We start from the raw sequence: 19092 nt of genomic DNA on the forward strand, positions 1-19092 counted from the left end.
TCTGCATAAATGCGACTTCTGAGGCACTTGGAGGAGCCGCTGGCTGCATCAGAAAACCATGCCTTCCAGTCCATCCCCCATGAACATCTTATAAAGGGCCATAAACTTGGCCACAAACGCCTCCAAGTGATAAATGGCTTTGCTGCCCAGCTGCAGTCGATGCTCATAATAGGCTGCCATCTGCGCCACCTCCCCTTTCAGCTGCCCATCGCAGTTGTGTAAGAGCTCTGAGAGCAGGCCCTACAGGAGGAAGGGAGACTTAAAAAGCAGTCTGGGGGAAAAATAGCCAAACTTGCTTATGCCTCTCCCTCATAAAGGAAAAGTTTTAATGTAGCTTTTATGTCTGTATGCCATGCATGTATATATGTATATATATATATATATGTATATATCTATTACTTTTTTGTACGAATCAACAGTTTTCAACAAAGCCAAAAACACCATGTATACAATAAAACCTGGCACTTAATCAAGGCTTTCAAAATTCCAAACACAGAAAGTCCCTTGCAACAGTCTGAATTAAAGGATCGATTTTTGTTTTGGTTTGCTTTATTGATGATGTGGAAGAAAGATGCAGAAGAAAATGTATTTTGATATAACCGACATTATACAGACTGAGCAAATTGTACATATGTATTTAGGAATACACATGTGCACACACAGAAATATGTGTGTGTGTGTGTGTATTTGTAAATAATTAATGAAAAAGTAGCCATGAATTTTAAAGGGGATGGATTGGAGTGAGGAAAGAGAAAAGGGGTAATTATATTATAATCTCAAAACTAAAATAAATGGTTAAAAAAGTAAATTGTATCTTAGATTTTGATCATTTTCCAGGCTAGAGATATGCAATATAACATTCTCTTGAGACCGTGGCACCATGTAGGGAATCACACCAGTCACATGATCATTGTGGCGACAGTCCATATCTACAGCACATTATCACTGACCTGTGCTGTCTGATGGGTAAGTCAGATGCACTAAATGCTCTTCTGTTCTTTCAGACAAGGTCTCACTGTGGCCCAGGCTGATGTGCTCAAGAAATCCTCCTACCTCATCCAAGTGGCCACCAGATCTGGCTACGTCATTTGCATGACATGTTCAACTTATTAAAGGTTTATCAGGAGAAAAAAAAAAAAAAAGAAAAAACCCTCATAAGTTGAGAGAAGCTGTGTACATTTGCACAAGGGTACAAGGACCTAAGAACCAAGAGAGTTACTGTCGTATTCATTAATAACAATTTAAAGTTGTACCAATAAAGTACACACACACGCACATACACACACAGCACTTGTTACTAGGTAAAAAGAACAAGTCTATTCAAAGCATTAACACTGTATATGGAAGACAACATTGTTCTTTTGTGAATTTCGTATCATGTGAGTTTGTTCACATTACTGTGCAATTTCAATAGAATCAAACTGCAAATTCCCTAATACCTGAAATCAGTAAATTTAGCTAAGCAGCCAGCAGAGTGATCCTACAAAGTCTAGACTGGACCTACATCCTCGGCCTCATTTCTCCACGTACACCACGTCTTTCCTGGAACACCGGTTTCCCATCCACTTATACAGTTCCATCCTTAGTGCTGAGTGTCAGCTGGAAAAAACCTTTCCCTGAGCAGCCGACCATGGCTGTGCATAACTCGGCTCTTTATTATTATTATTTCACCTTCCTTTCTTTAAAGACTCAAAGCATTATGAAATATTCTTCACTTGTCTCCCATGAACACAGCATCACAACTGAGGTATTCCCTCCTGTCTTCTGTGGTCCCCTAAGGGTGCCTGGCACATAGGAAGACTGCATCTGTAGAATTACTGAAATGCTAAAACTGATGATGATGTACCTTAGCATTACAAAAGCACTGTGATCACAGGACTGGTGTCAGGTTATAGCTAGGAATGTTCAAGATGTCAAACAGGGCCACTTACCTTCATTATCATCTCAGGAGGAATACAGTGAGTGAGAAGCTCATAGAGCCTCCAGTGGACTTCAAGGGGCCTAAAAAAAAAAAAAAGGAATTGGCACTTTGTGATAAAAAAGGAACAATTTTAATGACCCAGCTGGTAAGGTCAAGTTTCTTACTTGATTTATCACCCAGCTGTAGACAGAAGCTGCCTGACTTGTGCTGTACCAATGAGAGACAGCCCCAGTACACCCACTTCAGCGTCTTCTCAAACAGTCTCTTTCTGTAGCCCAACTCGCCTGGGCCTCATGTAGCTCATGCCAGCTTTGAATTGGTAGCACTCTTTCTGCCTCAGCTTCCTAGGATAATCCACCAGGGCCAAGGACCAGTTCAGTTTTTGAAAGCTTTTTTCCATACATTTTAACAGTAGGTATTTATAATAAGGGCTCCTCATTGTATCACTCACAATAGTACTGAAGAGAAATCAAGACTTCAGGGGCCTAAGAGATGGTTTGAGAGGTAATCTGCTTGAATTACAAATCTAATAACCTGAGTCTGATTGCCAAGAACCCATGGTGAAGGGCCAAAATGATTCCTGGAAGCCGTCCTCTGATCTCTACGGAGACACACTTATGGCTGTGTGCGCTTATGAGCAAGTACATGCGAGTAAACACAAACATGGACACACATACACACACACACACACCCAAATAAGCAGAAAAATAAAAATTAAAAAGAAAAAAAAAAGAAATCAAGAACTTGAAATGTGGAACTTGAGCTCGTTCACACCAGAAACTAAATACACTCACTCTACTGATGAATCAAGTACTGTTTATGCAGCTTAGAATTTTATGCTTAAAGTATCTACAGAGAGGCTGTGAAAAGACTGGCCTGTCTCCAGTCAACCACACAAGAGATGAGGTAATGTCAGCATGAAGTATGAACCTAGTCTATAAACTAAAGCAGGGACACAAAGCTGACCTTCACAGAAGGGACAGGCAGAGCTCCCGGATAACCACAACCAGGATAAGCCAATACGAGTGCAAACCCGAGTCCCTAACTCAGGCTCCCCTCATGGCATTTTCAGGAGGGTGGGACGGAAATGCACATACTGCATGTCAGAACAAGAATAAATAACGATATTCCCTAAACTCAGAAAACAACTGTCTTTGTCTTTCTACAATGCATTACCAAGAAAAAAACAACTGTCCAGGGTTCTGAATAAGCTACTGCAGATGCTCCACTGCAGGTGAATCAAGACAGGGATTTAGACGTTCTCTCTTAAAAGCACAGGTTCAAACTCCTCTCTTTGTCACATAGAGTTCAGCACAGCAGCAGCACAAGGTCTCACTAACCACGTGCACTAACTGACAGAAGAATCTCCCGAACCCTAACTCATCAGAGAGCTACCTAGAATCACACACTCCTCTCACCACTGTTTTCATCTAAACCACGGACGCTCAGGCTCTCATGGCTGCACTCAAGTCTATTCTGCACCCTAAAAATGATCTACTCCCCCTAGGGCTCAAGGCAGCTTGCTTCTCAGCTGTGACGGGCAAGGATGAGGCTGTGCTTCAGTGAGGCTGAGGAAATGCCACACTGCAACAGCAGGGGACCTCAAAACTGTCGTGTTTATTCAGAGCTATGGAGCCTGTCTTAGTTCAGCTGCCATAAAAGAAACAACTAGTGGCTGAGACATTTCAGTCCTGTCCACTACTGAGTAAGAAACCCACAGAAAGGAAACAGCTTTGGAGTGTGGCACAACGATGCTTTCTAAGTACTTCGTATTTCTCACCACAGATCCTGTCCTTGGGCATGAGCAGTGACTTGCAGTTCTGGACCCACAACGTACAATCTCTTTGATCTCTGTACCAAAGCACAAGTGCCCTTGGCAGGACAACAAACAGTATCTCCAAGAGAGAAACATTTGGCTAAGTTAGCTCTCAAGCTGGAAGCTCAGTGTCTTTCTAGCACATTCCGCATCAATTACAAAGCAATTACAACAACGACAATTGTTCTTTCAGCCTGAGCACACTAGGCACTTTATGCTGTGCAATAAAACTAAGAGACTTTCTTGGGGGGGGGGGTTAAGAGATGAAAAAAGTTCAATTTTACATGCTAACATATTAAAGAAAAGCATAAACTATACATACTAACTACTTAGGTTCACTATATTTCAAGTCTTACATGCAATTTTTTCCTCTTTCAAATGAGGCTCTGTTGCCAGGAGGCCGCTAGTTAGTTCCCTGCCACTTAGCCCCGAAATAATCACACAGAAGATGCATTAATCAAATCACTGCTTGGCCCATTAGCTCTAGCTTCTTACTAGCTAACTCCCACATACTAATTTAACCCATTTCTACTAATCTGTGTATCGCCTCGAGGCTGTGACTTACCGGGAAAAGTTCCATCTGGCTCCAGAGGCTACATGGCTTCTCTCCAATCTGCCCTTCTTTCTCCCAGCATTCCATTTAGTTTTCCCCACCTAGTTCTCCTCTGCCCTATCAGGCCAAGCCAATTTCTTAATTCATTAACCAATAAAAGCAACATATAGACAGAAGGACCTCCCACACTAATGCTCGGGAATTATTGTAAATGTCATGTGCCTCCCTCATGCTGTTACCTCTGTGGAGTCTGCTGACTGACGATAGCATTTGCAGTCTCCCTCAGATACACCTCCCAGTCTGTCTCGGGGATTTCTTGGTCTTCAGTAAAAGGGTATCTATGACACAAGAGAAAATACATTAACCGCACATCGTCATGCTCCAGATGCTCCCTGTGTGACGGCCCCACTCACTGCTGCACTCTGCAAGCTTCACACATCAGTAAGGCTTTCCTGAGGTTCCAGCAGGACTTCTCTGCCAGCCTGTGAGCCAGTTTCGAAGGAAGAGCCAGATCCTCCTTCTTGCAGACACTGGATAACACACTGCAAATCTGGAAGACAAATCAACAAGGAGGAAACAATGTCTAACATCTGTCCGCATCGCTGTGGAGCCTTTCACAGTGCTTCTGCCTCCTACAGGACGCCATGTGCTGCTGCTGTACAGTCTTCACTGTCTATTATGGTGAACGCTGTCTACTGGGAGAATCTAGTACATGTTATTGACAGCTGTTAAGATGAAAGGGAAAACAGTGCACTGACTCCCACAAAGGAACCAGGGATTCTCACGTTCTCTACATCCCTTATGCTCCCATTTCCCCTATGACAAACTAAATCAGCTTAAGGTAAAAGACATTAAATACTTCATCAGACTTATGCACTGAATTCATAACACTCATATGTTAAAAGATAGATGCAAGAGAACATGTTTTATGTTTGTATTTACACATCACTCTGTACACCTAACTAATGGCTGACCTTTGGGTCTGTCTGCAGCTGCCCTTAAATGGCTGATATGCTTCACCTTGTTTTAGAAAACAAAATTTGAGCTAAGATATTTCTGGAAAGCTTAACATGACTTACGTCATCAATGCTGGGAGCAGGCACACAAATTGCCAGGCACCCATGGCAGATCGGGGAGATCACCTTAGATGTGGAATTGTAACACAAGATCAGCCTGCAGGTGGACATGTACTTCTCCATGGTACTGTGCAAGTCATGCTGAGCATCCTTTCTGAGTTTGTCCACCTCTGTCAATAAAACCACTGGGTCAAAAAGAAACAAACCAGCTTCAACTGGAGGGCACTCAAGCGTTAAGTCACCATCTGCCTTTACTGTGTCCTCATTAATAGGTGTGACGTCCTAAATAGATGGCTGATATTCTACTTTCACCTCCGCAAAGGGCAGAATCATATGTTTTAAAATGTTATAATCAAACAAGACTAAGAAACCCTGGTGAAAATGAAGTTAAATTAGGACTTGTCACTTCATCTCAGCTTTTATCATAACAAAGTTGCAAGACAAGGATGTGCTGATCTATGCTATAAACTCAAGGAATTTGTTAATACTTTGGAAATCTCTGATGCAAGAGTCATAGCCAATGGGTACAGTCAACAGGAGAATCTGGGAAGACATACAGGAAAATTGCATCTAGCTGCAATCGAGGACCAGTCAGCCCTAAGTGGTTCAGAAACTGTGAGTAGGCAGGGGGTGAATCCAAACAACATCAATGTGTAAGTCAAACTCCATTCCCACTTCCATAAAAAGAACAAAGACAAAGACACATCATGCCTGAGTGGGAGTGAAAAGAGGAATCCACAACACTTGTCCAAGCTGTGAGAATGTGAAACCACAGACTGCCCACAGGACACACAGGATCACAGCCAGTGTGAATGCAGAAGCCATAAGCAGGAGCAGGCCCCACAGGGCCCAATCTGTGACTGAGAACATGGGACCCTGACACAGTGGGAATGGAGCAAGTAGGAGGTTCTGGAACAAAGGCACTTCCTGCTAAGAGGATGCTCCATGCAGAGCCCAGCAGTGGGAGCAGAGTGAGCAGAATAGGAGAGACAAGGACAAGAATGTAGAGTGTTAGGAAATATGGGTCCCGACTTTCTGAAGAAAAAACACAGAAACACCTAAGCCCCAAACATAGAAAAACCCTCTCTGGCCTCCTACTTTCAAACCCTACAAAAAAGCCTATTATTTTTTTTTTTATGTTTTGTTAAAGATGGTCAATAGAAAATAATCACATTGAATTCAGTTTTAAGAAAATAATTACTTTTCACGTAACCATAAATGTAATGGACAAACATGCTAATCTAACTTTGGAGCATGAAGACCTGAGTTGAGCTCCAGAAACCATGTAAAAAGATGGTCATAAAACTCAGAGCTGGAGAAACAGAGGCAGCTGCATCCCTGGAACTCAACAAAACAAAAAATATACCAAGGAAGGATGGGAGCCCACATTCAGTATCTGATACTTATTCCAGACAGGATTGACTTTTTAGACAGCTTTGTTTATGCTCACCAACACTGAAAGAGTCAGGATAGCTCAACAGAACTCATGCAAGGAACTGCAAACTATGAGCTCTGCAGAGCGATCAGACTTCAGTGACAGCACAGGCTATGGGTCAAGCAACCAGCTTTACTCTAATCTGCTCTGTGGACCAAGCTTCCAAACGTACAGCAATATTTCAAAAAATAACTCTAAGCTGGAGGACAAGGAGGGTAAACTATTTTTTTTTTGTTTTTGCTAAAAATGTAATTCCTACTACTTTTCTAAAAATATTTAGTAGCAGTTTACCTAGGATTAACTTCAAGGTGGTAGTTTCTGGCAATGGTGCTGATTTCATTTTTTTTTTTTAGATGGAGTCTGTGAATGAAACAAGAATCTGCTCAACATTTTCTTACTGGCTATCTTCTTTTTCTCAGGTATAACCAATCACCACTAACTACCTGAACAGTCTTCCATGTTAACACAGAAATAAAGGAAAAATATATTCATGTTCCACGGCAAATAATAACATAGAGGAAATCTCATGCACACCTGTTTTACTCCTTCCACTTAAAAATGTGTCTCTGCAATCCCTCTCAGACAACTGGTGTGAGATGACGGCCATGTATCAACTTAAAGTATGCATGTTCTGCAGCAAATTACTTTTGTGGATGTTTACTTTGACGACACTGTGAATGTATGTTTCATCTGATGAACTGATCTATGTATACTACACACACACACACACACACACACAAACACACACACTATTTCTTAAGTCATAGGCAGCCAGTGTTGGGGAGGGGTGCATATCTGACCAGAACTGAAAATCCTTGCCAGGGAGACCTGAGACAGCTAACTTCATAAGCACAGGACTGAGTCAGCAACCTGGGCTGGAGTGGACCTGGGATAGCAAACTCTACAGGAGCAGGACAGAGCCAGCGACCTAGGCCAGAGCAGACCTGAGACAGTGAACTCCACAGGAGCAGGTACAGCAGAGCAACCGGAGCAACCACTGAGGGAGTGTGCCAGAGCCAGAGACCTCTAAGGGTTCAGGAAATGAGTCTGGGACCTACGAGGAGATAGGTAGGAATCAGTGACCTCTGCAGGACTGGGAGTGAGTCTGAGATCTTTGATGGAGTAAACCTGAGCCAGAATCCCTGCAGGTCCATGTGTGAATCTGGGACCTCCCAGAAACTGGTCCTGAGACAGGAACTCTGAGGGTCGGGGTATGAATCTGGGACCTCCAATGGAGTGGGCAGGAAACAGAGACCTCTGCAGGTTCGGGCATGATTCTGGGACCACCGAGGGAGTAGGCCTAAGTCAGGACCTCTGCAGAACCAATCCCAAGTCAGAGACCTCGACAGGATCAGATCCAAACAAGGGACATTTATAGAAACAGAGCTGAGCCGGGAGCCTAGGCAAGAGCAGGCCTGAGACAGCGACTCCATAGTAGTGGAGCAAACCATGGGCGCACTGAGCAACCTAGGAAACACAGAGTGACTAACAGGGTGACTGAAACCTGTGGCACTGACTGCACCACAAGGAACAACCACCTGAGCCTTGCATCTACTGGAACCTGGAAGATTGATCACCAGAGCCACAGACAGTCCCAACTACACCAATCAGAGTAAAAGATGAGTAGACAAGGTAAGAACACACAATACCACAAAGAGCAGCACATCACCAGTAAAACCTAGTGATCCTATAACAGCAAGACTTGAACAAACAAATATAGATGAAGTAGAAGAAAATGACCTAAAAAATAACTTCAGGAGAATGTTTGAGGCCATTAAAGAGGAAATGAGAAATTCCCTCAAAGAAATGGAGAAAAAGACAAACAAAAAAATTGGAAGACATCAACAAATGCCGTAAAGAAAACCAAGAAAAAGTAATCAAACATATGAAAAAAACTATTCAAGACTTGAAAACTGAAATAGACACAACAAAGAAAACACAAGTTGAGGAATTAGAGAAACAGAAATCATGAGAAAAAGATCAGGAATCACAAATCAGCATAAATATCAGATTACATGAGATGGAAAAGACGATCTCAAGCACTAAAGATACAATAGAGGAAACAGACTCACCACTCAAAAAAAAAAAAGCATTAAATCTAACAAAAGCTTAACACAAAATATCCAGGAAATATGGGACACACGGAAAGACCAAACCTAAGAATGATAGGTACAGAAGAAGGAGAAGTCCAACTCAGAAGCACAGAAAATATATTTAACAAAATCATAGAAGAAAACATTTCCAACCTAAAGAAAGTTATGCCTATGAAGATACAAGAAGCTTAAAGAACACTGAACTGATTGGATAAAAAAATAATTCCCTTACCACAAAATAATCAAACACTAAACATACAGAATAAAGAAGGAATTTTTAGACTGCTAAGGAAAAAGGGCAAGTAACATATAAGGCAGATCTATCAGAATTACACCTGATTTCTCAATGGAGACAATGAAAGTCAGAAGGACCTGGTCAAGAGTTATGCAGATATTAAGATGCCCTCTTCTGGTCTGCAGACACACACAGACAGAATATTGTATACACAATAGATAGATAGATAGATAGATAGATAGATAGATATTAAGAGACCACAGTTGCCACCCCAGACTACTATACCCAGCAAGACTTTCTTTCAATCACCACAAAAGGACAAAACAAGATATTCCATGACAGAACCAGAATTAATACCACAAATCCAGCACTACTCAAAGTAGGAGAAGGAAAACTCCAATCCAAGGAATTTGGCTACATCAACAAAAACACAGACAATAGAAGATCTCACAGCAGCAAATCCCAAAGAAGGGAAAAGGATACAAAATAACATTTCCACCAAAGAAAACTAAAATAACAGGTGTTAGCAATCACTGGTTGTTAATATTCCTTAATATAAATAGACTCAATTAACCTAAAAAGTCTATATAGTCCTATAAAGTCCTATAAAGAGAAACAGAGAAGTTGACCAATGGAATTGTATAAAAGACCTGGATTTTAACCCACAAACCTATGAACACCTCATTTTCGATAAAGAAGCTAACCAGCCTGGTCTACAGAGCGAGTTCCAGGACAGGCTCCAAAGCCACAGAGAAACCCTGTCTTGAAAAACAAAACAAAACAAAACAAAACAAAAAAAAAAAAGCTAAAAGTATACAATGGAAGAAAGAAAGCATCTTCAACAAATGGTGCTGGCACAACTGGATGTCAACCTCTAGAAGAATGAAAATAGACCCATATCTATCACCATGCACAAAACTCAAGTCGAAATGGATTAAAGACCACAATATCAGTCCAAACACACTGAACCTGATAGAAGAGAAAGTGGGAAGTACCCTACAACATATGGGCACAGGAGATCACTTCCTAGGTATAACCCCAGCAGCACAGACATTAAGGGCAACATTGAATAAATGGGACCTACTAAAACTGAGAAGCTTCTGTAAAGCAAAGACACTGTCACTAAGACAACAAGGCAACCTACTGACTGGGAGAAGATCTTCACCAACCCTGCAACAGACAAAGGTCTGATCTTCAAAATATATAGAGAACTCAAGAAACTAGACTTTAAAATCCTAATTAACCCAATTAAAAAATGGGGCACTGAACTGAACAGAGAATTCTCAACAGAAGAGGTTCAAATGGCTAAAAGACAATTAAGGTCATGCTCAACTTCCTTAGCAATCAGGGAAATGCAAATCAAAACAACTTTGAGATACCATCTTACACCTGTCAGAATGGCTAAAATCAAAAACACCAATGATAGCCTTTGCTGGAGAGGCTGTGGAGGAAGGGGTACACTCATCCATTGCTGGTGGGAATGCAATCTTGTGCAACCACTTTGGAAATCAGTGTTTCGGTTTCTCAGGAAATTCGGGATCAACTTACCCCTGGACCCAGCAATACCACTCCTGGGAAAATACCCAAGAGATGCCCGATCATATGACAAAAGCATTTGTTCAACTATGTTCATAGCAGTATTATTTGTAATAGCCACATCCTGGAAACAACCTAGATGCCCTTCAATGGAAGAATGGATGAAGAAAGTGTGGAATATATACACAGTAGAGTACTACGCTGCTGTAAAAAACAATGACTTCTCGAATTTTGCATGCAAATGGATGGAAATAGAAAACACTATCCTGAGTGAGGTAACCCAGACCCAAAAAGATGAACATGGGATGTACTCACTCATAATTGGGTTCTAGCCATAAATAAGGGTCACGGAGTCTACAATTGGTGAACCTAAAGAAGCTAAATAAGAAGGTGAACCCAAGGAAAAACTTATAGTTATCCTCTTGGCTATGGGAAGTAGACAAAATTGCCGGGGAGAAAAGTGGAATCTTGGGGGTGGGGTGGGATGGGGGTAAGGGGAGATGGGGAGAGAAAAGTGAGAAGGGGAAGATGGGGGGAACTTGGGGAAACAGGATGATTGGGATAAAGGAAGGCTGGATAGGGGAGCACGAAAGCACAATTCTTAGTTAAGGGAGCCACCTTAGGGCTGGCAAGAGACTTGAACCTAGAGTGGCTCCCAGGAGCCCAAGGCAATGTCCCCGTTAGTTCCTTGGGCAGATGAGGATAGGGAACCTGAAACGGCCCTATCCTATAGCAATATTGACGATTATCTTGCATATAACCATAGAACCTTCATCTGGTGATGGATGGAGATAGAGACAGAGACCCACACTGGAGCACTGGACTGAGCTCCCATGGTCCCAATGAGGAGCAGAAGGAGGGAGAAGATGAGCAAGGAAGTCAGGACCAGGAGGGGTGCACCCACCCAGTGAGACAGTGGGGCTGATCTATTGGGAGCTCACCAAGGCCAGCTTGACTGTGACTGAAAAAGCATGGGATAAAACCGGACTCTCTGAACATGGCGAACAATGAGGACTGATGAGAAGCCAAGGACAATGGCATGGGGTTTTGATCCTACTTCATGTTTTGGCTGTGTGGGAGACTAGCCAGTTTGGATATTCACCTTCCTAGACATGGACGGAGCGGGGAGGACCTTGGACTTTCCACAGGGCAGGGAACCCTGACTTCTCTTTGGACTGGAGAGGGAGGGGGAGAGGAGTGGGGGGAGGGGGACAAGGGTGGGAGGAGGGGGAGGGAAATGGGAGGCTGGGAGAAGGAGGAAACTTTTTTTTCCTTTTTCTCAATAAAACAAAAGTATGCATGTGCTACAGCAAATTACTTTTGTGGATTTTCACTTTGACGACACTGTGAATGTCTGTTTTATCTGATGAACTGATCTATGCATACTACACACACACACACACACACACACACACACACACACACACACTCTTTCTTAAGTCATAGGCAGCCAGTGTTGGGGAGGGGTGCATATCTGACCAGAACTGAAAATCCTTGCCAGGGAGACCTGAGACAGCTAACTTCATAAGCACAGGACTGAGTCAGCAACCTGGGCTGGAGTGGACCTGGGATGGCAAACTCTACTGGAGCAGGACAGAGCCAGCGACCTAGGCCAGAGCAGACCTGAGACAGTGAACTCCACAGGAGCAGGTACAGCAGAGCAACCGGAGCAACCACTGAGGGAGTGTGCCAGAGCCAGAGACCTCTAAGGGTTCAGGAAATGAGTCTGGGACCTACGAGGAGATAGGTAGGAATCAGTGACCTCTGCAGGACTGGGAGTGAGTCTGAGATCTTTGATGGAGTAAACCTGAGCCAGAATCCCTGCAGGTCCAGGTGTGAATCTGGGACCTCCCAGAAACTGGTCCTGAGACAGGAACTCTGAGGGTCGGGGTATGAATCTGGGACCTCCAATGGAGTGGGCAGGAAACAGAGACCTCTGCAGGTTCGGGCATGATTCTGGGACCACTGAGGGATACAAAATAACATCTCCACCAAAGAAAACTAAAATAGCAGGTGTTAGCAATCACTGGTTGTTAATATACCTTAATATAAACAGACTCAACTAACCTAAAAAGTCCATATAGTCCTATAAAGTCCTATAAAGAGACACAGGTTAACAGATTGAATAAAAACATAATCCATCCTTCTGTACATACAAGAAACACACCCCAACCTCTAAGACAGACATCACCTCAAACTAAAGGGTTGGGAAAAAAAATTTCAATCAAATAGACTGAAGAAACAAGCTTGTATAGCTATCCTAATATCTAACTAAATAGACTTCTAAATAAAATCAATCAAAAGAGACCAAGAAGGACATTTCATATTTGTCAAAAAAAAAAAATCTATCAAGAGGAAATCTCAGTACTGAACACCTATGCCCTGAATACAAGAGTACCATTATAAGTAAAAGAAACACTTCTAAATCTTAAATCATACATTAAACCCCACCCACTAATAGTGGGAGACTTCAACACTCCACTCTGACCACTAGACATGTCTGCCAGGCAAAAAATTTACAAAGAAATAAGGGAACTAACAGATGTTATGATTCAAATGGACTTAACAGACATCTATAGAAAAATTCAGTCCAAACATAAAAGAATATACCTTCTTCTCAGCACTTTGTAGAACTTTCTCAAAAATTGACCACATACTAGGTTTCAAAACAAACCTCTACAGATAAAAAAAAAAAAATTGGAATAACCCCAGATGTCTTATTGGATCACCATGGCTTAAAATCAGAATTCCACAGCAACACTAATTCCAGAAAGCCCCCACACACAAGGAAATTAAACCACGCTCACCTTAACCATCATTCGGTCAAGGAAGAAATAAAAAAATTAAAGACTTCCTAAAATTTATTGAAAATGATGGCACAACATACCCAAATTTATGCAACACAATGAAAGCAGTGTTAAAAGGAATGTTCATAAATGCCTACATAAAGAAGCTGGAAAAATCTCACACTAGTAAATTAAAAGAACATTTGAAAACTTTAGAAGAAAAAGAAGCAAACTGACCTAAGAGAACTAGATGGCAAGAAATAATCAAATTAAGAGCAAAAATGAACAAAATAAAAACAAAGAAAACAATACAAAAATCAATAAAACAAAGAGTTGGTTCTTCGAGAAAAATAAACAAAACAGACAAACCTTTATCGAAACTAACCACAAGACAGAGAGAAAATATCCAAATTATCAAAATCAGAAGTGAAAGGAGGGACATAACAACAGACATGGAGGAAATCCAGAGAATCATTAGGTCATATTTCAAAAACCTGTACTCCACAAAATTAGAAAACTTAAAGGAAATGGACAACTTACTGGATAAATAATCACTTACCAAAATTAAACCGAGACCAGATAAGCAAATTAAACAGACCTATAACTGCTAAAGAAATTTAAAAACAGTCATCAAAAGTCTCCCAACCAAAAAAGGTCCAGGACCAGATGGTTTCAGCTCAGAATTCTACAAGATTTTCAAAGAAATAACAACAATACGCCACAAATGACTCCACACCATAGAAACAGAAGGAACATTGCAAAGTTCTTTTTATGAGGCTACAGTTACCCTGATACGCAAACCACAGAAAGACAATACTAAGAAAGAGAATTACAGACCAAACTCACTCATGAACATTGATGCAAAAATACTCAATAAAATACTGGCAAATCGAATCCAAGAACACATCAGAACCATCATCCACCATATTCAAATCAGCTTCATCCCAGATATGCAGGGATGGTTCAACATACAAAAATCTGTCAACGGAATCCACTACATAAACAAACTGAAAAATAAAAAACACATGGTCATCTCATTTGATGCTGAAATAGCTTTCAAAAAAAAATACAAAGGACATAACTAAACATAATAAAGGCAATATACAGCAAGCAAACAGTCATCATCAAACTAAATGGAGAGAAACTACCAAAAATCCCACTGAAATCAGGGAAAAGACAAGGTTTTCCAGTCTCTCCATATCTATCCAATATAGTTCTTGAGGTTCTAGCTAGAGTAATAAGACCAAAAAAAAAGGAGATCAAGGGGATACAAACTGGAAAAGAAGTCAAACTCTCACTATTTGCTGATAATATGATAGCTTACATAAGCGACTCCAAAAATTCTACCAATGAACTTCTACAACTCATAAACATTTTCAGTAATGTAGCAGAATACAAGATTAACTCAAAAAATCAATAGCCCTCCTTTATACAGATAAATGGGTCGAAAAAAATTAGAGAATCAAATATCACCATTCACAATAGCCACATATGGCATAAAATATCTCGGGATAACTCTAAGGAAGACTTGTTAGATAAAAACTTTAAATTTTTGAATAAAGAACTTGAAGAAGACACCATAAAGTGGAAGGATCTTCCCTGTTCTTGGGTAGGTAGAATTAACATAGTAAAAATAGTAATCTTACCAAAAGCAATCTACAGATTCAATACAATGCCCATCAAAATCCCAGCAAAATTGTCCACAGACCTCGAAAGAACAGTACTCAACTTCATATGGAAAAGCAAAAAATCCAGGAGACCCAAAACAATCCTGTACAATAAAAGAACTTCTGGAGGCATCACTATCCCTGACTTCAAACTCTACTACAAAGCTACAGTACTAAAAACAGCCTGGTGTTGGCATTAAAATAGACAGGCAGACCAATAAACCCGAATCGAAGACATGGATATTAATTCACACACCTACAAAAACCTGATTTTTGACTAAGAAGCAAAAAATATCAAATGGAAAAAAGAAAGCATACTTAACAAATGGTGCTGGCATAACTGGCTATCAACTTATATAAGAATGAAAATAGACCCATATCTATCACCAAAAAACTTGCACAAAACTCAAGTCCAAATGTATCAAAGACCTCAACATAAAGCCAGCCACACTGAACCTCATAGGAGAGAAAATGGGTAGTACACTCGAATGCATTGGCACAGGAGACCACTTCTTAAATATAACCCCAGGAGCACAAACACTGAGAAAAACAATTAATTAAATGGGACCTCCTAAAAGTGAAAAGCTTCTGTAAAGCAAAGCACATGGTCAACAAGACAAAACGACAGCCTACAGAATGGGAAAAGATCTTCACTAACCCCACATCAGATAGAGGTCTAAGCTCCAAAATAAACAAAAAGCGCAAGAAATGGGTCATCAAAAGAACAAATAATCTAATAAAAAAAATGGAGTATAGACCTAAACTGAGAACTCTCAACAGAAGAATCTAAAATGGCTGAAGGATACTTAAGAAAATGGTCCACATCCTTAGTCATCAGAGAAATGCAAATCAAAACAACTCTGAGATTCCATCTTATACCAGTAAGAATGGCCAAGATAAAAAACACTGATGACAACTTATGCTGGAGAGGTTCTGGAGAAAAAAGAACACTCCTGCATTGCTGGTGGGAATGCAAGCTGGTACAGCCCCTTTGGATGTCAGTGTGGCAATTTCTCAGAAAATTAGGAAACAACCTTTCTCAAGACCCAGTAATACCACTTTTGGGTATATATCCAAAGGATGCTCAATCATGCCACAAGGACATATGCTCAACTATGTTTATAGCAGCATTGTTTGTCATAGCTAGAACCTGGGAATAACCTAAATGCCCCTTGACTGAAGAATGGATAAGGAAAATGTGGTTCATTGACACAATGGAGTACTACCAGCAGAAAAACATAGTGACATCTTGAAATTTGCAGGCAAATGGATCGATCTAGAAAATATCATATTGATTGAGGTAACCCTGGCCCAGAAAGACAACTATATGTACTCACTCATAAATGACTTTTAGATATACAGCAAGGAAACCCAGACTACAATTCACAATCCTAGAGAATCTAGACAACAATGTGGACCCTAAGAGAGACACAGATGGATCTAATCTACATGGGAAGTAGAAAAAGACAAGATCTCCTGAATAAATTGGAAGCATGGGGACCATAGGAGAGGGTTGAAGGGGAAGGAAGAAGCTTGGAGAAGAGCAGAGAAAACTTTATAGCTCCATAAAATAAAGTATTTAAAAAAAGAAAAGAAAGTCCTTGCCAGAAACATCTGCCGAGCCCTGACAAGAGATGCTTACTGTGATAGGTTGAGCTCAAATCTCAATTTTTTCACCACGACACCATAAAGTTCTTGTAGGATACACATAATTCTTGTATTTTTTCCAGCACCTGATGGCCCATATACTAGGAGGTGAGGAAAGTCACCAAACTGCACCTAGCGAAGAAAGAACAAGGCATTTTACTTTGTCGAACCCAGGTGCTCCAGGTTAAACTACTTCTAAAGCACTAAGGAATTTTGTTTACTATCCGACTCCAATAGAAAATTCATCAAACTCTCATGTTTGCTTTCTCTGGGCACTAATTTAATCTAACTTGCACGAACAACACAGAACATGCAAGGCACAACACTAAATGCTTAAAGGCAGGAACTCCCTCAGCAAGCTCTCTGAAGGGCACTTTCAAAAATGAGGGCTGATGGGAATGTGGAACTGATCTCTGTAACTCAGATAGATGCTTGTCTTGCCTGGGTTCCCAAAATGATTTTCTTGCTAAGAAGGGGGTACACTGATTCCCTTGCAAGTTCATTTGTAGGGTACAGGAAGACTGCACATAAGGGATGCTATGGGAAAGAGTGTGTTATCAAACAGCAATAAGACAATGACATCAAACTAAAGGGCACTATGGGCATGGGGGCTTGATCCGATGAGAAGATGTAGACTTTAAAAGTAAATTCATTAAGGCGTAGGAATAGTATACTAACCCCTGTCCTAAGAATATAAACAAGTAGCCACAGGAATCAATAAAATGTGTCCATCCTATGGCTAGGAAACTTAACCTTGAAGCTACTGTAAAAACCGGTGTGCAGACACATGAAGTATAATGCTCGATTTTTATATTATTGCACGCATTATAAGAACAACAACAAAAAAGACAACTAAAACATATCTTCCACTTCCCTCCCGATTCTTCCAAAAACTCTCATATGGAGGATAGAGGCACTAGGTAAAATAAGTCCTCGTTTTCAGAAAGGACTTAGCTGTGATTCCGAAGAGGCTGGTAACTACGAACAGGGTGCAGGGCACTGTCCCCTCCATCAGCCCGCCATCTAGCTACCTGCAGCACGAGAGCCTGTCGGCCCCAGCCCTTCCTACAACCGGGGTTTGCAGCCTCCGCCAGGTCCGCACCCCCAAGCTCACGGGACCCCGGGCAGCAGAAGCAGCACTCCGGGGAACTTGTCACTTTGGGTCCCCCTAACCCTGCAGCGCCCGCCTTCTCACTCTCTTCCGCGGGCTTTTCAGGAAGCGGCGGAACGTGCCGGCCTCTGCCGTCCCGGTCTGCTCACCAGGTTGCTCAGCTGCACCGCCTGTTCCTTGTGATAGTCCAGGCGGGCGAGGGAGCACGGCCGGTATTTGTCCACCCAGAGGCTCATGGCAGCTGGAGTCCCACCGGTGGGCCAGCCAGCTAGACGAGTTTCCCGCGAGCTCCAAGCCGCGCGTCACTTCCGGCAGCGGACGACTTCCGGATTAGGACTGTGGTACCCGAATGGAGCCTGAAATAGTCACCAGCAAATCCCGCAGCAGCCTTTCCACCCAGTTCCCACGCTCCGGTCCAGCACGGGAAATTCATGGTGCAATCCTCGTCCATTATTCTCACCCTCTGGGACATTTTAGACAAAATTCGATGGAATTGAAGACACATCTATGACAGTCTAGGCATCCAATCTGAGGGCTTAGGAAGTTTCCTCCATTTCATTCATTCATCCATGTATACATTCATTCAAATTTATGCCACAGAAATTTATCTTTATTTGTAGAGTTGCTTTTCTCTTAATTTTTTTATACCAAAGAGCTTTTGCCTACATGCATCTGTGAACAGTGTTCTTGGTGCACTTAGAGGTCAGAAGAGGACCTCAGATCCCCTGCCACTAGGGTTACAGATGGGTGTGAACTGCCATGGGAGTGCTGGGAACTGAACCCAGGTCCTCTACAAGAGAAGCCAGCGCTATTACCCACTGAGCCATCTCTGCCGCTCTAGAACTGTGTTCTTGTCAACTGCAGTTAATCCATCTCTAGGTTCTCTCACAGGCAGGTGCCCAGTAGAGATTACTGAATAAATATTGGAAGGAAGAAAGATGTTAACTTTATTTTACTTTATTTTTTATTGCCATTACACAAAATTCTTAATGGATTAGAATAAAATAAAATTAAAGTACCATGAAAGACGACAGAAAGCCTGTAGGGAAGAACACATGGGGTTAACATGCTATTTTGTACAGAGCACATTTGAAAATCTTTTAGGTAAAACACTTGGGAAAATATTCTGTATATCATGGCCATACAATCATGGTGCTACTTAGATGCACATCTTAAAATGTGTTTTCTAGTGTCAGTGAGTTCTTTCCAACTCTTC

General features: G+C 41.5%; 1 protein-coding gene across 1 annotated transcript; it reads right to left on the reverse strand.

The window, feature by feature from the left end:
* Positions 1 to 17: 17 nt before the first annotated feature.
* On the reverse strand, positions 18 to 18112 carry LOC121464704 (replication factor C subunit 3-like). The gene is made up of 9 exons (XM_041677726.1): positions 18026 to 18112; positions 16761 to 16897; positions 7093 to 7161; positions 6689 to 6704; positions 5370 to 5648; positions 4704 to 4840; positions 4530 to 4628; positions 1932 to 2001; positions 18 to 240 (listed from the first exon to the last, which is right to left on the reverse strand). The coding sequence occupies exons 1-9, from the start codon at positions 18110 to 18112 to the stop codon at positions 49 to 51; spliced, it is 1086 nt and encodes a 361-aa protein (XP_041533660.1). The 3' UTR covers positions 18 to 48.
* Positions 18113 to 19092: the final 980 nt, after the last annotated feature.

This window comes from Microtus oregoni, unplaced genomic scaffold, assembly GCF_018167655.1.
Source record: "Microtus oregoni isolate MIOR12 unplaced genomic scaffold, Mior012 000029F_ref0000214, whole genome shotgun sequence".
NCBI lineage: Eukaryota > Metazoa > Chordata > Mammalia > Rodentia > Cricetidae > Microtus > Microtus oregoni.

Coding starts and splice junctions, on each gene's coding strand:
- LOC121464704 (XM_041677726.1), bottom strand. CDS start 18,112: ATGAGCCTCTGGGTGGACAAATACCGGCCGTGCTCCCTCGCCCGCCTG. Junction 7,162..16,760: donor TTTGAGCTCAACCTATCACA/GTAAGCATCTCT, acceptor TTTCATTCACAG/ACTCCATCTAAAAAAAAAAA. Junction 241..1,931: donor CTCCTGAGATGATAATGAAG/GTAAGTGGCCCT, acceptor TTCCTCCTGTAG/GGCCTGCTCTCAGAGCTCTT.